The sequence below is a fragment of the Trametes versicolor genome (genome assembly GCF_000271585.1).
Source record: "Trametes versicolor FP-101664 SS1 unplaced genomic scaffold TRAVEscaffold_7, whole genome shotgun sequence".
Taxonomy (NCBI): domain Eukaryota; kingdom Fungi; phylum Basidiomycota; class Agaricomycetes; order Polyporales; family Polyporaceae; genus Trametes; species Trametes versicolor.
The window spans coordinates 1,211,844-1,236,642 of NW_007360327.1; the positions used below are offsets into that span (position 1 = coordinate 1,211,844).

The following is a 24,799-nucleotide window of genomic DNA, read 5'->3' on the forward strand; positions in this document are numbered from 1 at the left end:
CGCTGCCCTGGCCGTCCGCGGCTTGCCCAAACGCGTCTGCAGCGGATGATCGCGCGGGGGGAGGAGGCACGCCACAACCGCGTTTAAGAGGCGTGTTCCTCACGTAAGCAACGCGCCTTGCCCGAAAACGTCGATTCAGCGTCTCCGAGCGTTCACGCCGTCCTGGAAGGACATCAATTAGCACCATGCCGCGTGTTTTCTCTGCTTTCCTCCGTCCCCCACCAGCCCTCCCGGGCTTCCTTATAATCTCCCTCTCCCACACACCGACCCGATCTACCCGTTATCACCCTTTCCGTCCGCCGGCTGCAATCTCCCTCTCTTGATCGCTCACCATGAAGCCCGCCTCGGGTACTCGCAAGCCATACATTGGCACAACACGCAGCCTCGTACTCGCTCTTGATGTCGGGACAACCTTCAGCGGCGTCTCATACGCCATCCTTGAGCCTGGGGAGGTCCCCAAGATCCATGGTGTCACCCGGTGAGCAATACATGCTGCGGTAAATCTGCTGTGATCTTACCGCTCGCACAATAGTTTCCCTGGACAAGAACATGTCGCCGGCAACTCCAAAATACCCTCCATCATGTATTATGACAGGGAGGGCCAGATGAAGGCCGCCGGTGCAGAGGCGGAGAACGCGTCCATCGTCGCAGAAGCAGAGGATGAGATGTGGACAAAAGCCGAGCTGTAAGCATGCTATTATCTATGCCGCGCCTCGCCATGTTAATCTTGTCGCAGTTTCAAGCTACGGCTACGACCGAAGAGCATGAAGCTCAAGATGAACGGCATGCGCCTCGCTCCACTACCTTTGGGGAAGACCGCTGTCGACGTCTTCGGCGACTTCCTTTCATATCTCTTCCGCTGTACGCGCTCGTTCATTATCGATACCCACGCAAACGGCCCCGCGCTCTGGCATGCGGTCGAGAACGATACCCAGTTCGTGCTCAGCCACCCAAACGGATGGGAGGGCGCGCAACAGTCGAAGATGCGCAGAGCAGCGGTGTACGGCGGGCTGATACCCGACACGGATGAAGGACGGGCGCGGATACGGTTTGTGACCGAGGGAGAGGCGAGTTTGCACGCGTGCGTGCTGAATGGGCTTGCCGCGGATGTGTTGCAGGTGAGTACTGCGCGGTCACTGACTTGTGGCGGTACGCTGAAAGTGGCGTAGAATCCGTCAGGACACGGGTTCATCGTTGCGGACGCTGGAGGCGGCACGCTAGATATCAGCTCCTACGCGATTCGCGGGAGTTCTCCACTCGTGATCGAGGAAATCGCACCTCCAGACTGTGAGTGGCAGACTCTCTACGGCCGAAGCTGCGGGTACTGATGTATGAGGATAGGCGTGTTCGCTGGGTCCGTCTTCGTCAGCCGGAGGGCTCGTGCATTCTTTGAGGGTGAGCATTCTTGCTACGCGCCATGTTCTTAGAGTCACTAATCAGCACATACAGAGAAACTGAGGAGCTCGAAATATGGCACGTCAGACGCGCTGGACCACATCACGAAGCGTTTCGATGAGACGACGAAACGTCTATTCCGCGACAACAAGGAGTTGCAATTCGTACCCTTCGGATCGCCTCTCGACAAGGATCTCACTGTCGGGATTCGAGGCGGGCAGCTGAAGCTTACCGGGTGAGCGCTGTCTGTTGGTTGTATGGACAGTAGTATGCTAACAGAAACATCATTTGTTAGTGCGGAAGTCGCCGCGCTCTTCGAGCCGTCAATCGACGCGGCCATGACCTCGATCAAGACACAAATCGACGCGTCCGGCGGGGCCGTCAAGGTATGCACTCAAATTCGCTAGCGCCGGTATGGTTCAGCTGTTCTGATGGTGCACCGCAGTCTGTCTGGCTTGTCGGTGGATTCGCGGCGAGCCCGTGGCTGTTCAGTCAGCTCCAAGAGCGCCTCTCGCGCTACCACATCACCGTCAGCAGGCCTGACACACAGACGTAAGTATCACTCCTGTATACGGTGACGGCAGCGCTGACAGTACGTCTGCAGATCGAAGGCGGTTGCAGATGGTGCGATCGGATTCTACTGTGACCACCATGTCTCGGCGCGGATATCCAAGTTCATGTACGGTGTCGAGTACCTGCGCGAGTTCGACCCGAAGGACGAGGAGCACCTTGCCCGCAAACATCGGTTGTTCGAGATGCCCTCCGGGCCCAAGCTGCTCCCTGATGCATTCGATTGCATTCTCGCCAGGGTTCGTGCTCGTCTCGAATACTACTATGGAGATCGCTCACATCTTTGATTCACAGAGCGTGCGCGTGAAGGAGTCAAACGTCTTCAGCCGCAAGTACTGCACCGAGGTGACAAACCTGTCCACGCTCTCCGTGTTCGAGGTCGAGGTGTGGTGTTACCGCGGCGGCGACACGGTCCCGAAGTGGATCCACCGCTCGTCGGACGCGTTCTCGACGCTGTGCTACGTGCGCGCGGACCTGTCGCCGCTCGCCGGGAGCGCGCAGGCGAAGCAGGGCCGGAACCAGAAGATGTACTGGACGATCGTGTTCAGCATCGAGATCCACTTTGGGCTGACGGAGTTCAAGGCGAGGATCAAGTGGGTGGACAATGTGGGTGGTCTCGTGTCAAACTTGTTGAGCAGCATTCACTGACGGATTGTCGGATCTCCTTCAGGGACGGACTAAGTAGTAAGTGTCTTAGTTCTTTCATATATCGGAACGCGATCTAATGCTGCACGATTTAGCGGCCCCGCATCAATCGTCTACAATGAAGGCGGTCACCGGGCAGAAGAGGACGAACCAGACAGCTCGCCTGAGGACAACGTCACCGTTCTCTCTTCTGCGTCGGACAAATACGCATCCCGCTCCGTCTCCCAAGTACCATCACGCCAACCAAGCACGCGCGCCTCCGCGCAGGCGTCCCCGCGTATCCCCGAGGTCGCCCGCGTCCCAGAGCCCATGCCACGCAGCTTCGAGCTGGAGCGCACGCGTACTACCTCGACTTCCTCGAGCACCTCGCGGCACACCGACAAGGCTCGATCGCGCGAGCCCACCGCAACCTCCAGCCACACCCCGCGCTCGTCGACCGCCGTCCCCGAGCCCATGCGTACGGGCGACCGCTCGCTCAACGTCTCCGGCCGCTCCGCAGAGTCGGGCCGCAGCGGCAGCACGCGCCTCGGCGAAACGCTCAACTCAATTTGGGGCGCGGCCGCCCCGCCCGTGTCCTCGCCGCTCGCGGAGAACCCGCCGTTCAACGCGTTCGCGAGCACGCCGAGACACGAGACGAAGCCCGCGACGCCGAGGGAGATTTCGAAGGCGCCGTCGCCTGTGAGGGAGGCGTCCAAGCCGCCGACCCCGCCGCCTGTGGTCTCGAAGGCACCCACGCCGCCGATGGTGGCCCGTACGCCGTCGGGTGTGTCGTATGCCAGCCCAGCTCACTCCAAGGCGCCGACGCCGCCTGCCGTCCCGACAGTACCACAGACCCCGGTCGCTGCATCGAAGGCTGCAACACCTGCGGCCTCGAAGGCAGCGACGCCCGTCGCGTCGAAGATTCCAACTCCCACAGCGTCTAAGGCTCCGACACCGACGTGGGGTTCGAAGGCCCCGACGCCCGCTGCGACGTCCAAGGTCCCGACCCCGCAGAGCCAGTCCAAGGCGGCCACGCCTCAGAGTCAGTCCAAGGCCGCTACGCCGAAGGCCTCGAAGGCTCCTACGCCCAAGGCGGCGACGCCCGCTGTCGTCTCCCGCTCACTGACACCCAAGCCTGAACCAGAGCCCGCACCCCCGGCCGAACCCGAACCTGCTCCTGCCCCTGCGCCGGAACCCGCGCCTGCTCCTGCTGTGGAGACACCCTCGCGACACGATTCGCTGTTTACGGAGATCACGCATGTAAGTTCTCGACAAAACCTCTAACGGCTCTGCAGCATCTAACATATTACACAGGCCCCTCCGGGTGCGTTCTCCGACGAGCTCGTCGTTCCACCTCCTCCCGACCAACTCGACGCTCCTCCGCCAGCCGGAGTCATGTCCCCCATGGCAGATCTCTGGACGACGCCCGTGCCCGAGCCCGCACCCGCGTCCAGTGCAGGCATGTTCTCCGACTTCCTCTCCGGGCCGTCCTGGGGCAACCCTGCGACGTCCAACCTCGGCCTCAGCGGAGGCATTGGGACTGGGTTTGGCGGATTCGGGAAGCCCGCCAGCGGGTTCGGGGCCGTCGCGAGCACGTTTGGGAACGTCACGAGCGGCTTTGGGTCGTTCGGCTGGGGCAGCACGCCGGCCGCGGCGCCTGTGGATAACGGCGCGGCGGAGCGCGAGGCTGAGGAGCAGCGGAAGCGCGAAGAGGAGGAACGGGTGAAGCGTGAGGAGGAGGAGCGCCTGCGTGTTGAGGCTGAGGAGGCCGAGAAGAAGCGGCAGGAGGAAGAAGCGGAGGCCGCGAGGAAGGCCGAGGAGGAGCGCAAGCAAGCAGAGGAGGAGGCACGCAAGAAGGAGGAAGAGGAGACCGCCAAGAAGACACCGAAGAAGATGACGAAGAAGGAGCAGTTGGCGGCCAAGAAGAAAGAGGCCGCAGACAAGAAAGCGAAGGAGGACGAGGAGCGCAAAGCCAAAGAGGAAGAAGAGCGCAAGCTCAGGGAAGCGGAGGAAGAGGCTGAACGCGCTCAGGCGGCCGAGGCGGCGGCGAAGCAAGCTGAAGAGGATGCAAAGAAGGCCGAAGAGGAAGCAGGCGCTGCAGCGAAGAAGGCCGAAGAGGACGCCGCGGAAGCCGCTAAGAAGGCGGTGGAGGAAGCGGAGGAAGCGGCGAAGGCTGAAGCAGAGGCCGCCGCCGCCGTCGCTGCTGCGACCACCGCGGAGGAGGGCGCTGCTGCCGCCGCTCTTGTCGCTGATGCTCACAAAGCTGAGGAGGATGCCACCGCCGCTGCGAACAACGCCGACGCGGAGGCCGCTGAGGCGAAGAAGAAGGAAGAGGAGGAGGAGGCTGCTAAGAAGGCTGCGGCTGAGGCGGAGGAGGCCGCCAAGAAGGCAGAGGAGGAGGCAGCTGAGGCGAAGCGGAAGGAGGAGGAAGAGCAGAAGAAGATGGAGGACGAGTGGGGCCCCATCGTCACCAAAGGCAAGAAGGGGAAGAAGGGCAGCGCTGCTACCACCGCTGCGGCGACCCCTGCCGCCGTCTCTCGTGCTCCTTCCGGGGCTCCTGCCCCCGCTCCGACGAAGCCGCTCACCAAGGCCCAGAAGAAGGCCCAGGCGGCCGCGAAGAAGAAAGGCAAGATACTCACGTTTGGGGACGATGATGACAACACTCCCGGTACTCCCACCGCAGAGCAAGCGGACGGAGACGACGAGGGGTGGGGTGTGGCTTGATCGTTGGATGTTGCGCAGGTCGCTTCAATGTATGCTGGACGGAATTCTTGGGTCTAGACGTGCTGTATCGTTTGGTTATTTCTATCTGCTGTGCTCAATGTTTGTACCCTTACTCTCTTGCTTTCGTTACGACCTCCTTCTTGTAGCACAGAATGACGACTTGTATGATCCTGTTAATGTTTACTGCGCCGGTTCCATGCACGATGGTCTTAACTTGAGCTAGAGAATTTGCAGCAGTCCCCAATTCGCCACCACCACCCTGGCTCGCCGTGTACGGCCCGTCACGCATCGACGCGCTGAACGCGTGCACGCGACGCGCCGAACCAACATCGTGTGGCTCAGGTTCCCGAGGAGACCTTCACTCAACCTTCGTATTTCGCTCTGATTTTTGCACCGTGCCCTCCGTGTCGATAAAGAGACTCTGTATATGAAAAGAATGTGGACTCTATGGAGTATTGAGTGAGCTATCGACGATCCACGTTGACACCCTCCAGACGGGCGCGCGGCGGCGCGACATCCGCGCGTCCTCGATGGCATGAGCGCCGGGACACCAGCGATATTCACTCATCGAGAGCCACCACCTGCCACTGCCGAAAGTCCTACTTACCGATCCAACTGCACTGCCAGTACTTATTGTCTCCAACCTACAGCCACCAAGCCAGAATCCGGGAGGCTTGCGGCTGAGGGAGCTCTTGGATATATCCTTCCTGTTCTTTGTGTACTCTATCACTTCTATGCACGCTCCTCTCCGGCGACCTCTCTCCTCTGCCAGTAAACGACAGTTCACAAGCCCTCTCTTCCGTCGGCACGATGATGCGCGACGGGCCCTCGAGGTCCGGCCAGTCCGTCGGGCCTAACGAGGCCATGGTCATCAACCAGCAGCAACACATCTCCGAGCTCGTCGCGCGGAACAAGACGCTCGAGCACACCATCTCGAAGCTCAAAGCGGCCGTCGAGGCCGAGAAGGCGCACGCGCACGACGCGGTCGCGCAGATCGAGGCGCGCTGGAAGGCGGAGCGCGCGGAGTGGCGCGAGGGCTGCGACTCGCTGCAGATCGCGCACCGCATCGCGCACCTGCGCACGGGCGACGACCTCGACCGCGCGCGCGGCGCGTTGCTCGAGGCGAAGGAGGCGCTGCGCACGGAGCGGCTGTTGCGTATGCAGCGTGATTTTAGGTTGGTGATGTTCCAGGCGAAGGAGATCGAGTTGGAGCAGCGGAATGCGGCGCTCGAAAGGGAGCTGGCGGAGGCGGCGGTGGAGAAGGAGGAGTTGGTGGAGGAGCTGGAGGAGCGGGTGGCGGAGACGGCGACGGCGCTGGAGCAGCAGTGTGCTGAGCTCGCCGAGCAGTTGGGCGAGGTGGCGGAGGAACAGGCGAGGACACTCAAGGAGAAAGAGAAGGCTGAGGTGCGTCTGCAACACAATGGTGTTCAAGATATCTACGGTGGCGGCGCTCAACAATGCCTTCTGTCTACCAGACGGATCTTGCAAGTATACGCGCCGAACGGACAACCCTCCTCGCGGCCTCCGACCGGACAACCAAGAGTCTCGAGCGCGTATCACTGCAATACGACACCTTGAAATCCACCCATGACGACCTACTGAAGAAGTACGCCGAGTCCGAAGCCACGGTGGCCTCTCTCCGCCGGCAGGTGGACAAATGGACGACTCTGGAGAGCCGCGAGAACGCCGACCTGGAATCACTCCGCAAGGTACGTATCGAGCTCGAGGTCAAGGTCAAGCAGCTCGAGACGGAGAAAGCGGAGGGCGAGGCGGAGAAGGCAGCGCAGGACGCGCTCGTACAGAAACTCCAGCGCAAGGTCGACAAGTACAAGGAGTCATGGACGGCACACGCGGTCAGTGCTCAAGTCAGTGTGATGTGCGTATGTGCTGACGGTCGGCCCAGAAAGCGACTGAGGAGGCGCAAGAGGACGCGGAGAGACTGCAGGCCGACCTCGCAAATGCGCTCGCGCAGCAGGAGAAGCTGGAGGACGAGCTGCAGGCCACGCAGGCGAAGCTCGCGGAGGCGCAGAGCAGCGCACGCGCCGTTTCTTCTAAGGCACCCAGAGCGGTACTTTCTCTTCATATGATCCTGCCTACTCTCGCTTTCTTATACCGTTTGTCTTGTGCGCTACCGTAGTCCAAAGAGCCTACGCGGCACCAGCCTGAGCCAGTGGACGACGACGATGTGGTGATGCAAGAATCGCCTCCCCCTCCGCCCCCAAAGAAGAAGGCTCCTCCAAAGTCAAAGGCCCCTCCTCCCCCCGTCGAGGACGACTCAGACGACGAGATCGAGGAAGTCGAGCCGCCCCCGAAGCCGAAGTCCAAAGCCAAGGGCAAGGAACGCGCGCGCCCTTCGTCTGACGTCGAGGAGGCAGACCCGCCAGCGCGGAAGCCTTCGAAGGACAAGAGCACAGACAAGGAGAAGGAGAAGAAGCCGCGCAAGCGCCAGCCCACCGCGGACGCGGACGACAGCGACGTGCAGATCGTCGAGCCCAAGCCGAGTGCCCCGGACAAGAAGGGCAAGCGGAAGGCAAGCACCGCCGACGAGGACGACGCTCCCGCGCCGAAGAAGGGGCCGAAGAAGAAGAAGGCTGACGAACAGGAGGAGGAGGAGGAGGAACGGCCGGCGCCGCGACCGCGTGGTAGGCCCAAGAAGAGCGAAGCTGCCGCAGCGAAACCCGCTGCGAAGGCCACCGTGACTGGCGCGAAACGGGGCAGACCACCCGGGCGACCGTCACTGGCAGCTAGCAGCTCTGGGAAAGGCGGTTCGGGCTCGGGAGCAGGTGACGGTGACGGCGGCGATGCTGAGCCTGAGGGCGAAGGGAATGGCGAAGGGGTGCCCAAGAAGAAGAAACGGAAGATCAACATGTTCGCCGCGGCGCAACCGACGAGTTTCCAGTGGGACCTAGGAAATGTACGTCGTAACTTCGCGTCCGATCTCCATGATTCTCCGGGCCGTGCTAATTCTATGCTATCCACACTAGCCCGGCGATGGCGGACTGAACATCCCGACGGTCTTGTCGCCCATCAAGGAGGGCGACGCCCCTCAACCACGTCCGAGCTTTTCTTCTGCGCTTGGTAGCCTTAGTCGTCTTCGATAGTCGATTTATGGTAAGCCCCATCCTGTTTACTTTGACATGACGATGACACTGAACATATAACGCAGCTATGATACATTTTGGAGATCAGGCACTACTCCATACCCGTTTGAGTAATTGTATGGTATCGCTACGCTATGCACAACACATGTATATGAGGATCTTGTATGTAAAACGTTCACGAGTGACTACAACGCGTTACTAGCTTTGCAGAGTTTGGATTGTATAGCCGTTACCTTCATTTCTAGGGCAAAATAGTGAAACCTATTCACAAGACAACTTCATTACATATTTGAAGTCATGTATGCAAGCATCAAGCAAGCATGATAGTACATCGTCGGCGCAAGTCATGAGTCTATGCCTCCAGCTGATCCTGTCCATATACTTCGAGCGGCCGAAAATAACGCATGACTAGTACTCTACTTCGAAGGGACGTCCAAACCAAGGAAATCAAGCCGGGACAATCATACCTACGTCTCTGCGGCAGCCCACATCCATTCAATCAGCCAGATGAGTTGCAAGAAGCACGGGATGTCATTGCAGAGAGACACTACAAGCGAGTACAAGTGTAAGAGAGGATGTTGCCGAATCATGAAACTCCATTTCGACGTAGGTGCTGTGTCGACAGAGCGATTAAGCAGGCTTTTCGATCCGCACCACCACGGAGCTTCAAGAAGCGCATCCTGTCCATACTCCAGCGTCGAGCAAAACGCAGACATAGAGCACAGGGACGCGTGGTGGTCGTTGTGTGGAACGACAGTCGGCGCGCGGGCTTTATATAGGGCGAGGCTGTCGGCACCTGAAGATTGCGACTCCGCTGTGGCGGGGGCGCGCACCTGACACGCGTCAGAGGAGCGCGTCTCGGGTGGAGGCGTCCGACGGCGACAAGCAGGGATGCGTCGGAAGGAGTGGCCTGCCCTGGGATCTTCCGCCGACCTGACCATCACCTCGTTTTTCTGGGATAGTCCTCTGATATGATCTGGGATGTCCTCTCCGACCGCCTCCTCCAGGTCTGGGAGACCCTCACCTTCTGGAAGTACCCCGTCCCCGCACTTCCTCATATGAGGCTCAGCCCGAATGGCGGTGACGACAACGCGTTGGTGGTGAGTGTTCTGAGCGGTTTATGACACTGTGAACGGCAGCTGACAGTGACGCAGTTCCAGTTCTTTACTTGGGACTGCAGCCACCCCCAGATGAGCTGGTGGAGACACTTTGAGAGTGAAGTACCCAACTTGGCGGCACTGGGCGTTACCCAGGTGTGGCTCCCACCTCCGAATAAAGCTATGAGAAAGGTGGGTTCCTGCTCATACTTGGTGACGGTATGAGTTCTGAGCATTCCGCAGGAAGGGCAAGGTTATGACGCATATGACTTGGTGAGCATGTTCTATGCATGGCGATCTGCCCGCAAACATCATAAGAATACACGCGTGTATGCTGTGATGCGTGGCATCATATGCCCTTTCAGACGGAGCAGTGCAATGCAGGAGCCATGCGCCCGAGTTGGCTCCAGCACTTCAGCAGTAATATGACGTACTCATCGGCCCTAGTGGGATCTAGGAGAGTTCTACCAGAAAGGGACCATCGCGACAAGATGGGGAACCAAAGAGGAACTCGTTAGAGCCGTAGCAGCGGCGAAAGCTCATGGCATAGACGTCCTCATAGATGCCATTCTGAACGTGAGGTGTCTGTACCTTCTGCGCACTCGCAGGAGCTGACGGCGACTAGCATAAACTAGGTGCAGACAGGCCAGAGAAGTTCACAGCTGTTGCTGTTGATCCAAACAATCGCCTGAAGGACATTGCCCCGGAGCGCGAGATGGAGGTAAAGGCGTCGGTGTCCCTGTACACCCATCGAAGTTAAGCGAATGTACACAGGGCTGGACAGCATTCGACTTCCTTGGAAGAGGCGACAAGGTGAGTCGTCCGTATATGTTGAACCAAGGGCTACCTAATCGTTACGCAGTACAGCAGCTTCAAATGGACGCACCAGCACTTCACAGGTGCGCATATAGTTATCGGAGCACATATATACGTCTGATCACACATTTACAGGACTTGATTGGGATCACCGGACTCGCACGAAGGGTGTATTTCGTATCACAGGCCCAGGGCATCAAGGGTGGTCACGGTGGGTCGACACGGAGCTAGGGAACTACGACTACCTTCTCGGAATAGATGTGAGTACTCTCAAAGCACTCGCGATGTCTACTTACAACTACAGATCGACCATAGACATCCCGATGTGCGCAATGATATCTTCACGTGGGGCAGCTGGGTGCTAGAGGTATATTCTGAACCCCACGCGAGCCGGAGTCGTGGCTAATCCCATGCTTGCAGACTACCGGTGGTGCGGGGTTCCGCTTCGACGCCATCAAACATATGGATCGTCGGTTCCTACTTCAGTTTGTACGTATTCTGTTACGCTCATGTGGTGCGCTTCTGACGAGTGGATGACAGATCAAGCATGTTCGTGAGACCTCAGATCGGCCTGACCTGTTCTCTGTCGCTGAGTATTGGTCGGGCAAGTGAGTAGAGCCACGACAATGTTCCGCGTCTCCCTGACGCTGTGCATAGCATCGACCTCATCAAGCCGTACATTCGAGCATTTGAAGGACTTGTGAGCAGCCCCTACGATGTTTCTTGCCCTCATGCTAAGTTCGTGCACTCGCAAACAGGTTACATTCTTTGATGTCCCCCTCCACTACAATCTGCACGATGCGAGCAAAGCAGGCTCTCGGTACGACCTTAGGAAGATCCTCGACCGCACAGTCCTCAAGTATCGGCCTGGTGACGCAGTGACCTTCGTCGACAATCACGAGTAAGTCCCCCACACACTACAACCACCGCCCGCAATAACCCGTGTTCCCAGCACGGTAACTGCCAGGTGATTCCTCGCTCCCGAACCTCACTCACGGTCCCGTCCAATAGCAAATCGGACAAACACTGGAGAGTTGGGTGCGTCACCCCCTTCCCTCCGGCACCGCTTCCCTTCCCCATGCGCACCGTGTGCTGATCCCCCTCTGCAGGTCGGAAGCGCATTCAAGCTGCAGGCGTACGCGCTCATCCTTCTCTATGGCGATGGCCACCCGTACGTGCGCCCCCGTTCTCACGAGCCAATCACCCCCGCTCATCGCGCGTTTCCCCCGATTGCCCCCGCAGGTGCGTCTTCTACGGGGACACGTACCCGAACCAGGAGTGCTACGACGAGCGCGTGGCGCAGGGCGTGCGGCAGCTGATGGACGTCCGGCGGAAGTTCGCGTACGGGTCTCGTGCGGACTACTTTCAGGAGGCGAATTGCGTCGGCTTTGCGCGGCGGGGCGATGTGCGGCGGGGCGACGCGCGTGGGAGCTGCGCCGTGCTGATCAGCAACGCTGACCGTCCGAGTGAGCAGGAGAGGTGCGTGTTGCCATATTCTCTTGGGAGGGGGAAGGACAGGTGCTCATGGACGTGAGAAGTGATGATACAGATGCAGAACCGACAGAAGTCCCGGTGCACACGATTCGGATGGACATGACCTTGGTGTGGGGTTCCGCTTGTTCTGCGGGTGCATGCGAGCTGACGGGGCCGCAGGTCAATGTTGACGTCCAGTACCGGTCCTTGTTCGAGCCGAAGGACCAAATTGTCCGCGTCGATGCGCATGGGTGGGCCACGTTCACCTGTCCCCACGGCGGGCTGCAGGTCTGGGTAAGGGATGACGTGCAGAGCTAGTATACATTGCGGACGATATCATGACAATTGGTACAACAACAACAGTACGATGCACAATCCGATGGTCCCTAGTAAGTACAATGCCGAGACCATGGTATATAAAGACGCAGAACGTCCCCTCTCATTCCGCATAAACGGACGGAGCGCTCGCGTCCGAGCTCGCAGAATCGTCGCCCGCGTCCCCCGCCGCCCACGTACTGCACTCCCCAATGCGCTGCGGCCGCCGCGCGTCGCGCATCTCGACGAAGTCCGTCACCGTGCTTTTCTCCTGCTCGACCCAGATGCCGGCGAGCCCGCGCGGGACGCCCGCGGACATCGTCGCGGCCTCGCCGCCCGTCTGCATGAGCGCCTGCGGCTGCTGCTCGCCGTCGAACAGCGCTGCGGTCTCCTCGAGCGTGCGGCCTTTGGTCTCGATCACGTAGACGACGACGAAGACCAGCTCGACGATCAGCCAGCCGCAATAGACGAGGTACTATAAGGCGAATGGTTGTCTATTAGCGGCGGCGGGCGGGTGTCCGACGTGGAGGGGACGCACGTATTTCCAGCCGAGGGCGTCCAGGGCCCATGGGTTCACGAATTGGTTGAACGCGAGCGTGAGCGAGACGACGAAGTTCTGGCCGGTTCAGTGTCAGTCTTGTCCGACTTGGGGGCGGTGAGAGGTGCACTGTACCATCACTGCGAAGCCTTTCGCGCGGATGCTGAACGGGAGGATCTCGAGTGTGTATGCGATGAGCATGGGGGTGTAGGCGATGTCGTAAAAGAAGTAGAAGATGAAGATGAAGGGAATGGTAGTTAGATGATAGGTTCATTGAGTCCCGCGTATGATTCGAACGGCGGTACGACTGACCTTTCGCTGCCGTTGTGTCGTCCAAATTTCGGAAAAGAGCGGTGGTGAGCGTCCATACGCCGAAATCTGCCGGTAATACGTGAGAACTGGAGTTGCGCGAACGAGGAGATACACATACCGATTAACATGCCGATATTTGAGATAATAAAGAGTGTTCTTCGGCCAAGCTTGTCTACCAGCAGCGCGCCTGCCATAGCTGCTATCAAGTTCCATATCTTCATGGAAGATCGATAAATCAGCCGCTGGGAGGGAACATGAGCACGTCGCGAACCTGAAGTCCTCCATTGATGGCCGCCTTCGTGCCCGGATCGGAGATGCCAACACCTTCCAACACGAGGTTAATGTAATACGAGACCAGACCGTTTCCGCTGCAGGGTGCTTTGCGTCAACATACACATGCGGTGTACCAGACGTAATGGAACACGGACCTCCACTGCGAGAAGACGGCGAGGGCGATGATGATGCACATCCGCTTCCTGTTCCCCGGGGTCGCGAAGAGCGTGGTGAATGACGTCTTCGACACGACCTCCTTCTCCATCTTCAGCGCGTGCCGGATCTGCGCCATCTCGAACACGATGAGCGGGTCGCGCTCGTCACCCGTCATTGAGTGGAACCGTGCGAGCGCCGCCGCCGCTTGTCCTTCCTACAAGCCCAACGGGTGAGCCCTGCTGCGCAGGTGACGGTGAATATCTGCAAATGTGCTCACGAGGCCTTTCGCGACGAGGAACCGGGGCGATTCGGGCACGATCCTGAACTTGGTGTCAGCAACGGAGTTCCCCAACACGCCGTCTTCGCGTCACGCACCATATCAAGCACACCTGGATGAGCGGCCCAAGAGCCTGTATGAGCGTAGGGACGCGCCACGACCAAGGCGAGGTCCCCGCGCCGTTCCAGGCGCCGAAGCACGTCCATGCAGCTTCGAAGTTCGCGGCCGCGTCAGCTGACTTGCACGAGCACAGACGGAAGACCACTTACATAGGATGCTCCCTAAATACCACGACGCGTTGTACATGGCCGTTAACTTGCCGCGCTATCGGGGCGCGTCAGCCGATCGAGTACGAGCTAGAAATCGGGGAGCGCGGCGTCCCGCACCTGCGTCGGATACGCGAGCTCCGTTATGAGCAGGGGTGCCGCGTTGAGCGCGAACGTGAGTCCGAAGCCGACTGTTACGTGTGCGGAGTGAGAGAAGGCGCGGACGGGGCGAAGGGCGTGACGTACTGAGCCCGCGGGCCCCGATGAACATGCCGATGTTGAACGCGGCGCTCTGGAGGGAGACCCCGGCGAGCATGACGAGGGCCCCGATGAAGAGCGTTGGTCGTCGGCCTAGGCTGTCAGCGGCGAACGGTGCGAGTGGGAGACCCTATGACGCGTGGATATGAATACGCGTGGTTACGGCGGGCAGGCGTTCGGTCTTACAGCGATTGAACCAATGACTTGGGCGGCGCTGATGAGACCTGTCACAATGTGGATGGTGTTAGGGAGGGTAAGGTGTGCGCGGTGAGGGCGGCATGCCTAGAGTTTTTCCGTTGGGGTGCTTGAAGAAATCCTGCCAAGAGGGTAGAATTTGCAGGCCTGTAGCAATATATGTCAGGGCGCGCGGCGCGCGAGGTAGCAATGGCACGGCTAACGCACCATTCACCAACGACGAGTCAAGGCCGTTGATAGAAGCCGTTAAAAGAGGAATCAATATCAGCAGGTTTAGGACACGGATGCCTAAGGAGCGAGAGCGGTCAGCACAGACGCATGAGCGGAACTCGGTCGTGAAACACGTACCATGGTTTCTCCACCACGGACCTCGGTGTATAAAGTCGACGACCGTCCATTCCGTAGGGGCCATCCTCGCGGAGGTGGTATTCGCCGTGTGTTCGTACGCGCGGGGGTAGACGGGGGGGGAGGGTACCATCGCGTGCCGACAAGACGTGACGTCCGCTATATACCCATGTGAGCACGGCTCTTCTCAAGGCTGCTCTCGCGCTTCCGTGGGGGCACCGCACCCGATGTCCCTTTCAAGGTTAGTGGCGTTGAGATCTGGAGAATATCTGGGGTAATGCGGGGCACCCGACCAGGGGATCCCGACCGCCTTCTCCTTGATACACACAGAAAGAGGCCGGGGAAGCAGAAAAAGACCGGGGGAGGGTGTGAAACTTAGGCTCATCTGATGTCACCCGTACGCGGTTGTGTTCGGAAGGGCTGGTTGGCTGCGGTTAAACTTCGCACGTAGAAATCGCTTAGCTAGTGAAGCAGATGATGACGGCCCTGCAGCGCTGCAGCGATCAGGCAGCACACGATGGTCTCGGGCGTGATACTGGCTGATACTGGTTGCCGTAGCAGTTTGTATGTAGATGATCAATTTTCACAAACCTGTAGAGCAGTGAGCAAGGCATCACATAATACGACGAGAGACGAACACGGCAGTACTCACCCCGCCATTTTCCGAAGGTAAGCAGAGGTTCTGCAGATGAGAAGTTAATGATCAGAGCCGTCTGCTTTCGCCACAGGTCACGGAAACATGGAGAGCTTTCCTAACTTAGCTTGCATTGCGGGCATCGATCCGTACGAAGACATGTGGCATATGATTGTGCTTCTGCTGCGGCGGGGGCAGAAGGAAACAGACACAGCTGACGCTTCTCCGGTTCGCGGGGGGAATAGAGTGGGGCATCGTGACCTGCATCATTGAATTTGATTGAGCGGTACTAGTAAAGTTTGACATCCAGAAAACAAACTGACCATGATGGAAGCGCTCGCCGCCACCCGCGCATATGAACGGACGAGGGGAGATGTAGAGGTAGAAGGAAAGATACTAGTCTGCTACAAGACGACGAAAACGATACAGGAGGAAGGTAGTAAGAATACCTATTTTGGTGAGCAATACATCTGGTAGCAGCATGTCGTTGCGATCTATACAAAGAAAGATGAGAAAACCAAGGAACGTAGACGTAAGCGAGGGCTACAAAGGTATACAAGCAAGGGACATCCAAAGTTGAAAGCGGTATGTTGCAGATTGGAAAGCACGACAAGGATACACAGACATAGGGAGACGGAACCGTGAAATGTCGTCAGATTTCAGCCGTTGTGAAAGAGATGGTAGTAGAAAGACCGCAATGATCGCTCGCAAATTGGCCGTTCGGGATGCGCAACCCCTTACCGATGACCTCCACCGAATCCACGAGCAGCCCTTTCCCCGTGAAGAACACCCTGTCCAGCCTTCGTGCCGGATACTGACAAGGGGGCTGATAACCCCATGTATGCGACGCCACCTCGTCAGGGAAGAGGCATGCGTCCTCGAGCCCCGCGTCAACGTGGATGTTTTGGTCCTTTGTGTCCCCGATCATGTTCATATCGCCACCCACGACGCCACCGTCGACCTCGTCAGAGCGAAGCACCTCCGCGATGGCTTTGAGCTGGGCTGGGCGGGCTTTAGTGCCATCAACGAGAGACTCGAGGTGTGTGTTCGCCACGCGCACGACTCGCGTTTCGCCCGTGGCGGCGGAGCGGAGGGGGATGTCGACGAAGAGAGCATGTCGACCCATGTTGGTGTTCCAAAACAGCATCGACCGAACGACGTGATGGACAGGGACGCTGCGGGAGACGAGAGTCGCGTTGCCGTAGAATGAGGCCCAGAGCTGGGTGGTGTCCGGCGCTATAACAAAGTTCTTGCGCACCCATTCGCTGGCGAGGAGGACGCGGAAGCTTTTGGCGTCAAGCTCTTGCAGGAGTATGCAGCAGGGCTCAGGAGGCGAGGAGAGCACAGAGGATTGGATGTAGGAGAGGATTTTAAGGATCCTGGCCTCGCAGTTGGGGGTCGAAAAGTCCACGTTCCAGGTGATGAGGCGGAGCTCCGATGGTGGCGACTTGTCGCAGCGATACCTGCTCATCCACTTCGCCTTCCTCGTGGAGAACCCCTTGGGTCTACAGTGTCGGAAGATGTCTCCGTCATCCGAGGCGTAGCTGGGCGGAAGCTTGAGATCGGAGCTGGAGTCTGCGTGCATAGAGCTCGAGGAGGACTGAGACGAGGGAGATGGCGGCGTATCGGATAGAGTTGGCGACGATGGCCCAGATTTCGAGAATAGCCGCGTCAGACGAGACTATATACCCCAGCTGGTCAGAGGGTTCTGTGGGAACGAAGCAGACTCAAGAGGAAAGACCCGTACACCGTCAGGTTTGTCTAGAGCATCGCCTTGGGTGGCCCCCTTTGCTGCCGCAGGTGTTTTGGAGATCGTTTGTGTGTCCCTTTTTCTCGTCGATGGTTGATTATCTGCGATTGAAGCTGTCACATCTGCATGGTCTCCTTCTCCTTCGTCTGCCAGCATTCGGTTGAGTATGCGAGTGAGGTAAGTCGTAGGGTTCTCAGAGCTGACCTGGTTCAGTTTGGCCGAATTTTGGAAGACGTAAATACCTGCCTAGTGTGCGTGCCAACATCGCGAAAACTTCAGCCTCGAGGCTCCTCGAGGCTCGGCGGCGGCCAGTGACGGTACGGTGCAGACGAGCACAGGCTGCCACGCCCGGTGGCCAACCAACACGCCGCGTCGCGTGTATAGGTCACGTGGTCCTTTTCCGGAGATGGGAATCTCGCGATCAGATCTGACAAAATCTCGCAAGATAATGTGCGGGACCGGATGAGTGAGTAACGCAGACTCTTGCTTTACTCAGCCATCTCTAAGCTTTCTCGCGTCTGCACAGGCTATATAACCATCAGGCCGTTCTGTCAGGGAGGCGTACACACAACATCTGTCTTTTTCTCTCCCCGATCTCTGTCCAAATGGCCTCAAAACGCGTCGAAGACGAGCACTTCGAGGAGGGTGCCGAGGGTGCAGACGATGAAGACTTCATCGACCCCAACGATGTCCTCGTGGAGTTTGAGGAAGGCGGAGAGGGCGGCGACTTCCCCATGGATGACGATGAGGAAGGCGGAGCAGGAGGCGAGGAATACATGGACGAGTCGATCGTGTACGAAGACAACTCGGCGCAGCACTTCCCCAGTCACAAGGGCTCGGTATTCGCTGTTTCTGCTCACCCTACCGCACCCGTAGCTGCATCCGGAGGCGAGGATGATCTTGGATACCTATGGGACATCACGACCGGCGAAGAGCTCGTGAAGCTTACGGGCCATACCGACAGTGTGACCTCTACTGCATTCAATGCCGATGGCGAACTTGTCGCGACGGGCGGTATGGACGGAAAAGTGCGGATATGGCGGAGGGTTGGCAAGGAGAACTGGCGGGTATGGGAGTTCCTCACAGAGCTCACAGGTCCGGATGAGGTCATGGTATGTGCTGCAGCTCCGAAGGCCGACGGGATCGCTTACTTCCTATCATCTATAGTGGCTGCGGTGGCATCCAAAAGGAAACGTTCTTCTTGCAGGTTCGAATGACACTACGGTCTGGCTCTGGCAATGTGAGCAGCAGCCCTCTCACGCCGTAACGCGCCTTTAATAATATCTTTTCCGCAGTGCCCTCGGGGAACACTATGCAGGTCTTCGCGGGCCATATGGGGCCTGTGACCTGCGGATCCTTCACGCCAGACGGGAAACGCATTGTCACCGCCGATGCCGAAGGAACTCTCATGTACTGGGACCCCCGCTCGCCATCACCTGTCTTCAAGCTGACGCCTACCGACGCGCGTTTCGCGTTAGACGGTATCACCTCCATCGCCGTCAACCCCGCCTCTACGCTCGCGGTCGTCGGCGGTGCATCTGGCGGTGTGCGCGTAATCAGCCTCAACAAGGGCGATGTCGTTGGAGCGCTCGCTGGCCACCAGGAGGGCGAGAGTGTGGAGGCGGTCGAGTTCGTGGAGCTCGCTACGCCTGGGCCGCTGTCTGGATCTGCCCCGGCATCCGGGGGCGTCGTGGTTACTGGAGCTACGGATGGAAAAGCGTGTATCTGGGATCTCAGCACGATGAGGTTGCGTGCAACACTAGAGCATGAAGTGAGTTTTCGTTCCCTCTAGGTCATGGCTTGCCATAACTTACTTTCTCTCAGGACGCTGTAACATCTCTGCATCATCTTCCCGCGCCGAAGGCCCACCTGATCGTCTCAGCGTCCGTGGACAAGGTGCTGAGGACATGGGACGCACGGACTGGAACCCTTGTACGAGAACACAAGGGCCACCATGGCCCGATCCTGGACGCCACTCTGGGATTGGGTGGTAGCGTCGTCGTCAGCGCAGGAGACGACGGCGTATGTCTCGTTTTCCAGACGGAGTAGTGCTGATAAAGCAGTTTAGGACGAACAGAAATGTATTGCTACCGCACTGTATGTGACTCCGTAATTTCTCCCAGATATCCTTATTTCTGTTACTCTTTGAACCGACCACATAAATAGATGTTGAGTGCATGGTAAGTACTGGTCTCTCGGGGCTTTACTTCTGCTGGCATTGTATCGTACGGTAGTTGAACGTGAACTACGAGACCTTCCATTTCGGGACTCATTTGCAGCCGCCGGCCACGGTCCCAGCGACGGCGGATCCGACTTCACTTTGCACATCACCGCAGCACCATCCCCACGAATCTATGTGGAATCGCTCTGGCCTTCGCGCATGCGTTAATGCCGCAGCGCTACTACCGGAGCAGTCCTCGTGGCTCCATGAGACAAGTGTCTTTGTATGCGCCACTTGGCACTGGTGCTGCAGGCAACATAAAGCCCGGCCCTTGATTCAACCTGCTACCTGCCCCTTGCCACCGTACTCACCACTCACTCTATCTCACCCCCTAGCTCTGCATTTGCCATGGAGATCCAGGTCTCTGATCTGAACTACTCGGCAACAGTTTGGGATGTCAAGCGTGGCTTCGCCCAAGCATTGCATTCGGAACTCTTCTACAATCCGAACGCGCACAAGTCACGGCGTGTGTAGGTGCTTCTAAATCCCGTATGATAAGCCTTGATTGACATTGGGACTTAGGAATTTCAGGGTCCAGTTCAAGAAAGAGGGCGGCCCGGGCAGTTTGTCCAACGATGGAACCGCGACGCTCATCGTCCCAGACAGGAAGCTCGGAGACGACTTCCTGCGGTGGGCATTTAAAAGGGGTAATAACGTGAGAGTCGACGGCAGGAGAGTCTGGCTCCGTGCAAACGACAAGCGGCCCTCTCGGGCGATGGTAGAGTCACTCTTGAAGACGCCCTACATCGATCCGACGCTCGAGGAGGAACGCGCGGTGTTGGTTGGTCGCATCGGCCAAATCGGTATTGTTTTGGATGCGATACAGTTTGGCGTGTACTACCGCCGCCCGGACGACCCTCCGGAGGCAAATAGGCGCTTCTCGAACGAGTACGAGATACGCCGGACGGACACCTTCGCTGGGAAGCTTTGCTTTGATTATAACCACAAGCTCCTGCGCATCGAGGCGAGTCTGGACAGAGATTGCCTCGATTTTCGTACTGAGAGCAGCGCCTCCAGATGGGCAACAGCGTCACGGAATACAACTCAACCCACATCGTCACCGACACCGACAACATCAAGAAGGTCGCATACGGGGTCAATGCCGCGGGGCAGTACTGTTAGTGCCTGATTCGCTCAATATGGCTCACATCTGATCTTTTCTGACATGGACTCACCAGACGTTTGCTTCGACCTGTACTGTCCTCCACGATTCGAGCGGCAGCAGATGTACCGCACATATACAGGGGAGTACCAGAAGGACAACAAGGGCTTCCGAGAACGCTTGACGTTTCTCGACAAACCGCACCAATCCGTTGGACCATTCGCGTTCCAACTCCGTGTCGTCTTGAACGACCCGAGCGCAAGGAAGGACCTCAAGACCCTCTGCTACGAGGCGGGAGTCCGCTCGTCCGGCAAGGTGCAGATCGACACCGACGTCTGCGGGTTCTACAGGCCCGAGACGATGCGAGCCGTGCGATCGTGGATCATGCGCTTCGAGTGGCCGGTCGCCTTTCAGCTCGAAGCGCTGCTCCGCAACGGCCTCCTGAACACGGGCGACATGCTCGACTTACGGACCGACGTCGAGGAGCTCCACCAGGAGGACCCAGACTTCGCCGCTGATGCGCTGCGGCACTTCTTCGAGAAGCTGCAGTCGAAGCAGCGCAGCGAGACCGTCGTGGAGTGCTTCAAGAATACGCTGGCGAAGGATCGCGAAGTGCAGGAGTCGCTGTCGGGCGAGGATGCCGACGTGCCCGAGAGCAAGGGGACGCTCAAGTGCTTCCACGTCATCGTGACGCCTACGAGAATACTCTTGGAGGGACCGTACGACACGCAGTCGAACCGCGTCGTCCGGAAGTACCACGACTACCGGGAGAATTTTGTCCGAGTCGAATTCCGCGACGAAAATAGGATGGCTTTCCGGTGGCCGAAAGAGGTACGTGCTTGGTGTACAGTCTCGCAGTGCTTTGGTAACACTCCATCGTCTGCAGGTCAACTCGGCATCTCTGATCGAGGAGAGGTTCGGGACTATCCTCAAAGAGGGCCTCGAGATCGCAGGCCGCCGATTCCGATTCCTCGGGTACTCCAACTCGGGACTCCGCGAGCACACGACGTGGTTCATGAGCGATTTCGAGCACCCTGACGAGGGCCTCCTGACCCCCGACCGGATCCGGGACAGCCTGGGCAACTTCTCCAACGTCAACACGATTCCCTCCAAATATGCTGCGCGTATAGCACAGGCATTCAGCGGCACCGACCCATCTGTGCGCATCCGCAGGGACCAGTGGGATGACCAGCTCGCGGACCTGGGAAAGAAGCCGTTTTGGCACACCGATGGCCAGGGTACGATCTCGGTTGGTCTGCGCGACGAAATCTGGGATGTGCTCGTGAAAGCGCAGCCTGACAAGGCGAAGCTTACGCTCAAACCCTCAGCGGTACGCATGTCCTCCTGCGCTCATTCAATACACATTCTCATATCGTGTCTTTAGTATCAAATTCGTTTTCTCGGTCAGCTCAGGTCGTCCGATATCGTCTCTGCGCATGTGCTAACGTTTTCCCAGGGTTCAAAGGCATCGTGGTGGTCGACGAGACGCTCGAGGGCGTGTATATGCGCCTCCGACCAACAATGAACAAGTTCAAGGCGCACGCGGACGACGAGGCCGACGCGGAGATAGAGATCGCGAAGGCCTTCATCTACCCCGGCACCGCAAGGCTCTGTCGGTGCGTACTCCGAACTTGCACATAGATTTCCATCCAGGTAGCTTACAGACGACCACAGACCGCTCATCATGGTCCTCGAGGACCTCGGCGTCCGTAAGGAGGCCATGCTCGAGCTCCAGAACCTCGCGAAGGCGGTAGTCGTGACCGCGAGCGACTCCATGGGAGAGACGATTAACCTGCTCAGGAAGCACGCCCTTGGGGACTCATTCGGTCTGCGCCATATTCTGGAACACCTGAGGCGCGCGGGGATGTGTATGCGCCGCGAGGCCGGCTCCCCAGATGTGATGGACAACGACTTCATCCTCCAGCTCGTGAAGTACGCGCAGCACCACATCCTGCACGAGATCAAGCACGACGCGCGTATCCCGATCCCGAACGCACACCAGCTTGTCGGGGTGGCAGACGAGGGGCCCGCATATATGCAGCGGGAGGAGTACAAGGACAAGGAGGTGTTTTGTCTCGGGATGGGCGAGATTTTTGGTACGTTCCATTCGGACTGGCCACGGCTGCTGCTGTGATTCTCACATGGACGATAGCGTGCGTTGAACAGCCCGACGGCGGTGAACCGCTGTATGTTAAAGGTCCGTTTATCATCGCTCCCTCGTGCGGGTCATTGGATCATGCTACTAAAGACATGTGTTAGGCCAAGTGACGATCTCGCGGTCCCCCCACATTCATCCCGGAGATGGTATGCATTTTTTGGTGTCCTTTATGAAAGGTCTCGCTCATTGACACGGTCGTGTATACAGTCCAGCGCGTAAGGGCTATTGGGAAACCACCGGATGACAAGCTCTGCCTCTTCCGCAACCTCCGAAATGTTGTCGTTCTCCCCTCTGTCGGTGCGTAGACTGATGTAGAGCAACGTACTTCCCTTATCTGACGTAGAACTCAGGCGAGCGGTCCCTTGCCTCCTGCCTCGCGGGCGGAGACGTCGATGGGTGAGTTCATCCTCTGACGGGTCCTCAGTATGATATCTGACTTCCCTCTTCCCAGCGATGAATTTCTGGTGATTAAAGACCCGACGTTGCTCCCGACGACCAATGCGGACCCCGCGTCATACGATGCCGGAGACCCTAGGGATATTGGGCGCCCTAGCACTATCGACGATATTTGCAATTTCCTCCTGGAGTACATGCAGTCCGATGTTATGGCACGTCCTTCATGTTGTCGCTCTCCCGTAGCTTCGTCTGACTTGCGTGCAGGGATTGGTAGCGGACCAGCACCTCAAGATCGCTGGTGAGTACAATTTGACCCATCCTTGTACATCTTCTAACCGCTCGTGCTTTCAGACCAGTCATCGGTAAATGACCCTCTTGTGTGGCTGAACTTCCGATTGCTGACGTCTCATAGTACGGCACTTTCGATCAAGATTGCATGGTCCTGGCACGGCTTTGCAGCCAGGCGGTCGACTACCCCAAGAACGGCGTTCCTGTGAACCTCGAGAGTATGCCCGAGCCCCTTATACGCGCGAAGCCTGACTGGAAGAAGGTGAAGCTTACACTTGCATCCTCCTTGATCACTACGCTGACGAATCTCGCTCAGTCGGAGGACAACGACCCTCGTCCGTCGGACTACTACGAGTCCACGCGCGCGCTCGGCGCCCTCTTCCGCAACTTCGAGATCAAGCCCCTACACGCCCCCGAGACCTCCTACCCTAACGGCCCGCCCGGCGCCCCCGTCCTCGAACCCCCACTCTCCGACTCAATCTCGCGCGTCCTCCGCCCCGCCATCCTGCGCCGCCTCGGTCAAGAGCTCAACACAGACGCAGACGTCGCCGCGCTCGAGCCGCTCTTCCAGCACTACGCGGAAGAACTGCGGTACATCTGCCTGACGCACGCGCTCGCCGCGCGCGCAGACGTGCGCCTCGCGGAGGAGGAGGTCGCGATCGGGACGATCCTCGCGAAGTGCACGCAGGCGCGCTGGCGGCGCGAGCGCATGCACCGCATGCGCGTGCACGCGGGGCAGCTCGTGCGTAGCATCCAGCGCGGAAGGCTGCGCGCGCCGACTGCGAAGGACGCGGGCGAGGAGGAGCTCGTAGGCGCGCTGCGGAGGGCGTGGCTCGCGTGGGACTATGGGATGCGCAATAGGTCGGTGTTTGGGGCGCGTAGCTTTGGGCTGATCGCGCTGGGCGTGGTGTGCGAGATGTTGGAGAAGCTCGAGAAGCTGGATAGGGACGACGACGGCCTGGAGGTGGACGCGGCTGGTGAGAACGACGAGGACGAGGAGGACAGGGACTGCTGAAAAGTTCGAAGGCGGGACGCCTGAGAAGGATGCCTCGATTGACCTGGAGCCCAGAGCATCTCTTACACCCTCCGAGCTGCTGTAGTGCCGCCGAACTATCTCGGACCAAGACTGCTGTGCCATATGTATATTTACTCGTTCGCGAACACGCCTAGAACACGCCCGGGATCAGGGCTTTCAATGTATACCTCATGTCCTGAGCTGCCTTTTGCGTCACCACTGACTGCGAAGGTTGCACAAGGCGCAAGATACCTTTCCGGGATGAGCCATGACAGTCCCTCCATGTACCATGCCTCTTTAGTGTGTCTCAACTAAGGACCGGGTTACAAGCCTGGTTTGCAACAACACACAGCTCGGTGCACAGCATTTGTTCGTGTTCTTCTATACTACTTGCGGCCTGAATTTTGACCAACGATCATGCAAATCACTGCGTAAAACCCTCTTCTAGCACACATGCGGCGTGACCGTGCTACAAAGGCGGGTTAATACTAGTGGCTAGT

General features: G+C 58.5%; 7 protein-coding genes across 7 annotated transcripts; 5 read left to right on the top strand and 2 right to left on the bottom strand.

Moving 5' to 3' along the window:
• Positions 1 to 332: 332 nt before the first annotated feature.
• Positions 333 to 2,613, top strand: TRAVEDRAFT_125342 (uncharacterized protein; the record flags this gene model as incomplete). The annotated part of the gene is made up of 10 exons (XM_008041494.1): positions 333 to 478; positions 533 to 685; positions 737 to 1,109; positions 1,170 to 1,291; positions 1,337 to 1,395; positions 1,450 to 1,630; positions 1,691 to 1,781; positions 1,841 to 1,947; positions 2,000 to 2,204; positions 2,260 to 2,613. The coding sequence occupies 10 exons, from the start codon at positions 333 to 335 to the stop codon at positions 2,611 to 2,613; spliced, it is 1,791 nt and encodes a 596-aa protein (XP_008039685.1).
• A 3,416-nt stretch (positions 2,614 to 6,029) lies between these two features.
• On the top strand, positions 6,030 to 8,587 carry TRAVEDRAFT_72604 (uncharacterized protein). The gene is made up of 6 exons (XM_008041495.1): positions 6,030 to 6,717; positions 6,789 to 7,166; positions 7,217 to 7,381; positions 7,451 to 8,227; positions 8,298 to 8,424; positions 8,480 to 8,587. The coding sequence occupies exons 1-5, from the start codon at positions 6,124 to 6,126 to the stop codon at positions 8,412 to 8,414; spliced, it is 2,031 nt and encodes a 676-aa protein (XP_008039686.1). The 5' UTR covers positions 6,030 to 6,123; the 3' UTR covers positions 8,415 to 8,424; positions 8,480 to 8,587.
• An 848-nt stretch (positions 8,588 to 9,435) lies between these two features.
• On the top strand, positions 9,436 to 12,237 carry TRAVEDRAFT_29591 (alpha amylase). Its single transcript, XM_008040943.1, is given in 19 exon segments — positions 9,436 to 9,514; positions 9,569 to 9,703; positions 9,755 to 9,784; positions 9,959 to 10,087; positions 10,137 to 10,232; positions 10,286 to 10,324; positions 10,374 to 10,410; positions 10,463 to 10,587; positions 10,632 to 10,694; positions 10,748 to 10,816; positions 10,868 to 10,935; positions 10,985 to 11,027; positions 11,086 to 11,228; positions 11,239 to 11,241; positions 11,338 to 11,365; positions 11,437 to 11,498; positions 11,570 to 11,806; positions 11,866 to 11,929; positions 11,981 to 12,237. The coding sequence occupies 19 exon segments, from the start codon at positions 9,473 to 9,475 to the stop codon at positions 12,116 to 12,118; spliced, it is 1,551 nt and encodes a 516-aa protein (XP_008039134.1). The 5' UTR covers positions 9,436 to 9,472; the 3' UTR covers positions 12,119 to 12,237.
• Positions 12,238 to 12,790: 553 nt separating this feature from the next.
• Positions 12,791 to 14,802, bottom strand: TRAVEDRAFT_21114 (MFS general substrate transporter; the record flags this gene model as incomplete). The annotated part of the gene is made up of 13 exons (XM_008040863.1): positions 12,791 to 12,816; positions 12,966 to 13,031; positions 13,084 to 13,180; positions 13,237 to 13,333; positions 13,394 to 13,608; positions 13,672 to 13,714; positions 13,770 to 13,905; positions 13,941 to 13,995; positions 14,058 to 14,128; positions 14,184 to 14,325; positions 14,382 to 14,419; positions 14,598 to 14,678; positions 14,760 to 14,802. 13 exons carry the CDS (start codon positions 14,800 to 14,802, stop codon positions 12,791 to 12,793), a joined length of 1,110 nt encoding a protein of 369 aa, XP_008039054.1.
• Positions 14,803 to 15,736: 934 nt separating this feature from the next.
• Positions 15,737 to 16,901, bottom strand: TRAVEDRAFT_169396 (uncharacterized protein). The gene has a single exon (XM_008041496.1). It carries the CDS (start codon positions 16,838 to 16,840, stop codon positions 16,022 to 16,024), a length of 819 nt encoding a protein of 272 aa, XP_008039687.1. The 5' UTR covers positions 16,841 to 16,901; the 3' UTR covers positions 15,737 to 16,021.
• Positions 16,902 to 17,648: 747 nt separating this feature from the next.
• On the top strand, positions 17,649 to 19,238 carry TRAVEDRAFT_150034 (ribosome biogenesis protein Sqt1). The gene is made up of 4 exons (XM_008041497.1): positions 17,649 to 18,231; positions 18,287 to 18,359; positions 18,415 to 18,890; positions 18,944 to 19,238. The coding sequence occupies exons 1-4, from the start codon at positions 17,725 to 17,727 to the stop codon at positions 19,166 to 19,168; spliced, it is 1,281 nt and encodes a 426-aa protein (XP_008039688.1). The 5' UTR covers positions 17,649 to 17,724; the 3' UTR covers positions 19,169 to 19,238.
• Positions 19,239 to 19,688: 450 nt separating this feature from the next.
• Positions 19,689 to 24,420, top strand: TRAVEDRAFT_59189 (RdRP-domain-containing protein; the record flags this gene model as incomplete). Its single annotated transcript, XM_008041498.1, has 16 exons — positions 19,689 to 19,810; positions 19,863 to 20,304; positions 20,358 to 20,457; positions 20,519 to 21,273; positions 21,329 to 21,772; positions 21,827 to 21,845; positions 21,899 to 22,058; positions 22,117 to 22,538; positions 22,595 to 22,639; positions 22,702 to 22,746; positions 22,808 to 22,897; positions 22,951 to 22,996; positions 23,052 to 23,208; positions 23,261 to 23,294; positions 23,428 to 23,546; positions 23,601 to 24,420. 16 exons carry the CDS (start codon positions 19,689 to 19,691, stop codon positions 24,297 to 24,299), a joined length of 3,699 nt encoding a protein of 1,232 aa, XP_008039689.1. The 3' UTR covers positions 24,300 to 24,420.
• Positions 24,421 to 24,799: the final 379 nt, after the last annotated feature.

What these genes read in the sequence shown, in the direction of transcription:
- TRAVEDRAFT_72604 (XM_008041495.1), top strand. Translation starts at nt 6,124, where the DNA reads ATGATGCGCGACGGGCCCTCGAGGTCCGGCCAGTCCGTCGGGCCTAAC. An exon ending in AGTCATGGACGGCACACGCG is followed by an intron (nt 7,167 to 7,216) that starts GTCAGTGCTCAA and finishes CGGTCGGCCCAG; the next exon opens with AAAGCGACTGAGGAGGCGCA. An exon ending in TCCAGTGGGACCTAGGAAAT is followed by an intron (nt 8,228 to 8,297) that starts GTACGTCGTAAC and finishes TATCCACACTAG; the next exon opens with CCCGGCGATGGCGGACTGAA.
- TRAVEDRAFT_29591 (XM_008040943.1), top strand. Translation starts at nt 9,473, where the DNA reads ATGAGGCTCAGCCCGAATGGCGGTGACGACAACGCGTTGGTG. An exon ending in TCCTTGGAAGAGGCGACAAG is followed by an intron (nt 10,325 to 10,373) that starts GTGAGTCGTCCG and finishes ATCGTTACGCAG; the next exon opens with TACAGCAGCTTCAAATGGAC. An exon ending in CGTCCGAGTGAGCAGGAGAG is followed by an intron (nt 11,807 to 11,865) that starts GTGCGTGTTGCC and finishes GGACGTGAGAAG; the next exon opens with TGATGATACAGATGCAGAAC.
- TRAVEDRAFT_169396 (XM_008041496.1), bottom strand. Translation starts at nt 16,840, where the DNA reads ATGAGCAGGTATCGCTGCGACAAGTCGCCACCATCGGAGCTCCGCCTC.
- TRAVEDRAFT_150034 (XM_008041497.1), top strand. Translation starts at nt 17,725, where the DNA reads ATGGCCTCAAAACGCGTCGAAGACGAGCACTTCGAGGAGGGTGCCGAG. An exon ending in CAGGTCCGGATGAGGTCATG is followed by an intron (nt 18,232 to 18,286) that starts GTATGTGCTGCA and finishes TATCATCTATAG; the next exon opens with TGGCTGCGGTGGCATCCAAA. An exon ending in TACGGTCTGGCTCTGGCAAT is followed by an intron (nt 18,360 to 18,414) that starts GTGAGCAGCAGC and finishes TCTTTTCCGCAG; the next exon opens with TGCCCTCGGGGAACACTATG.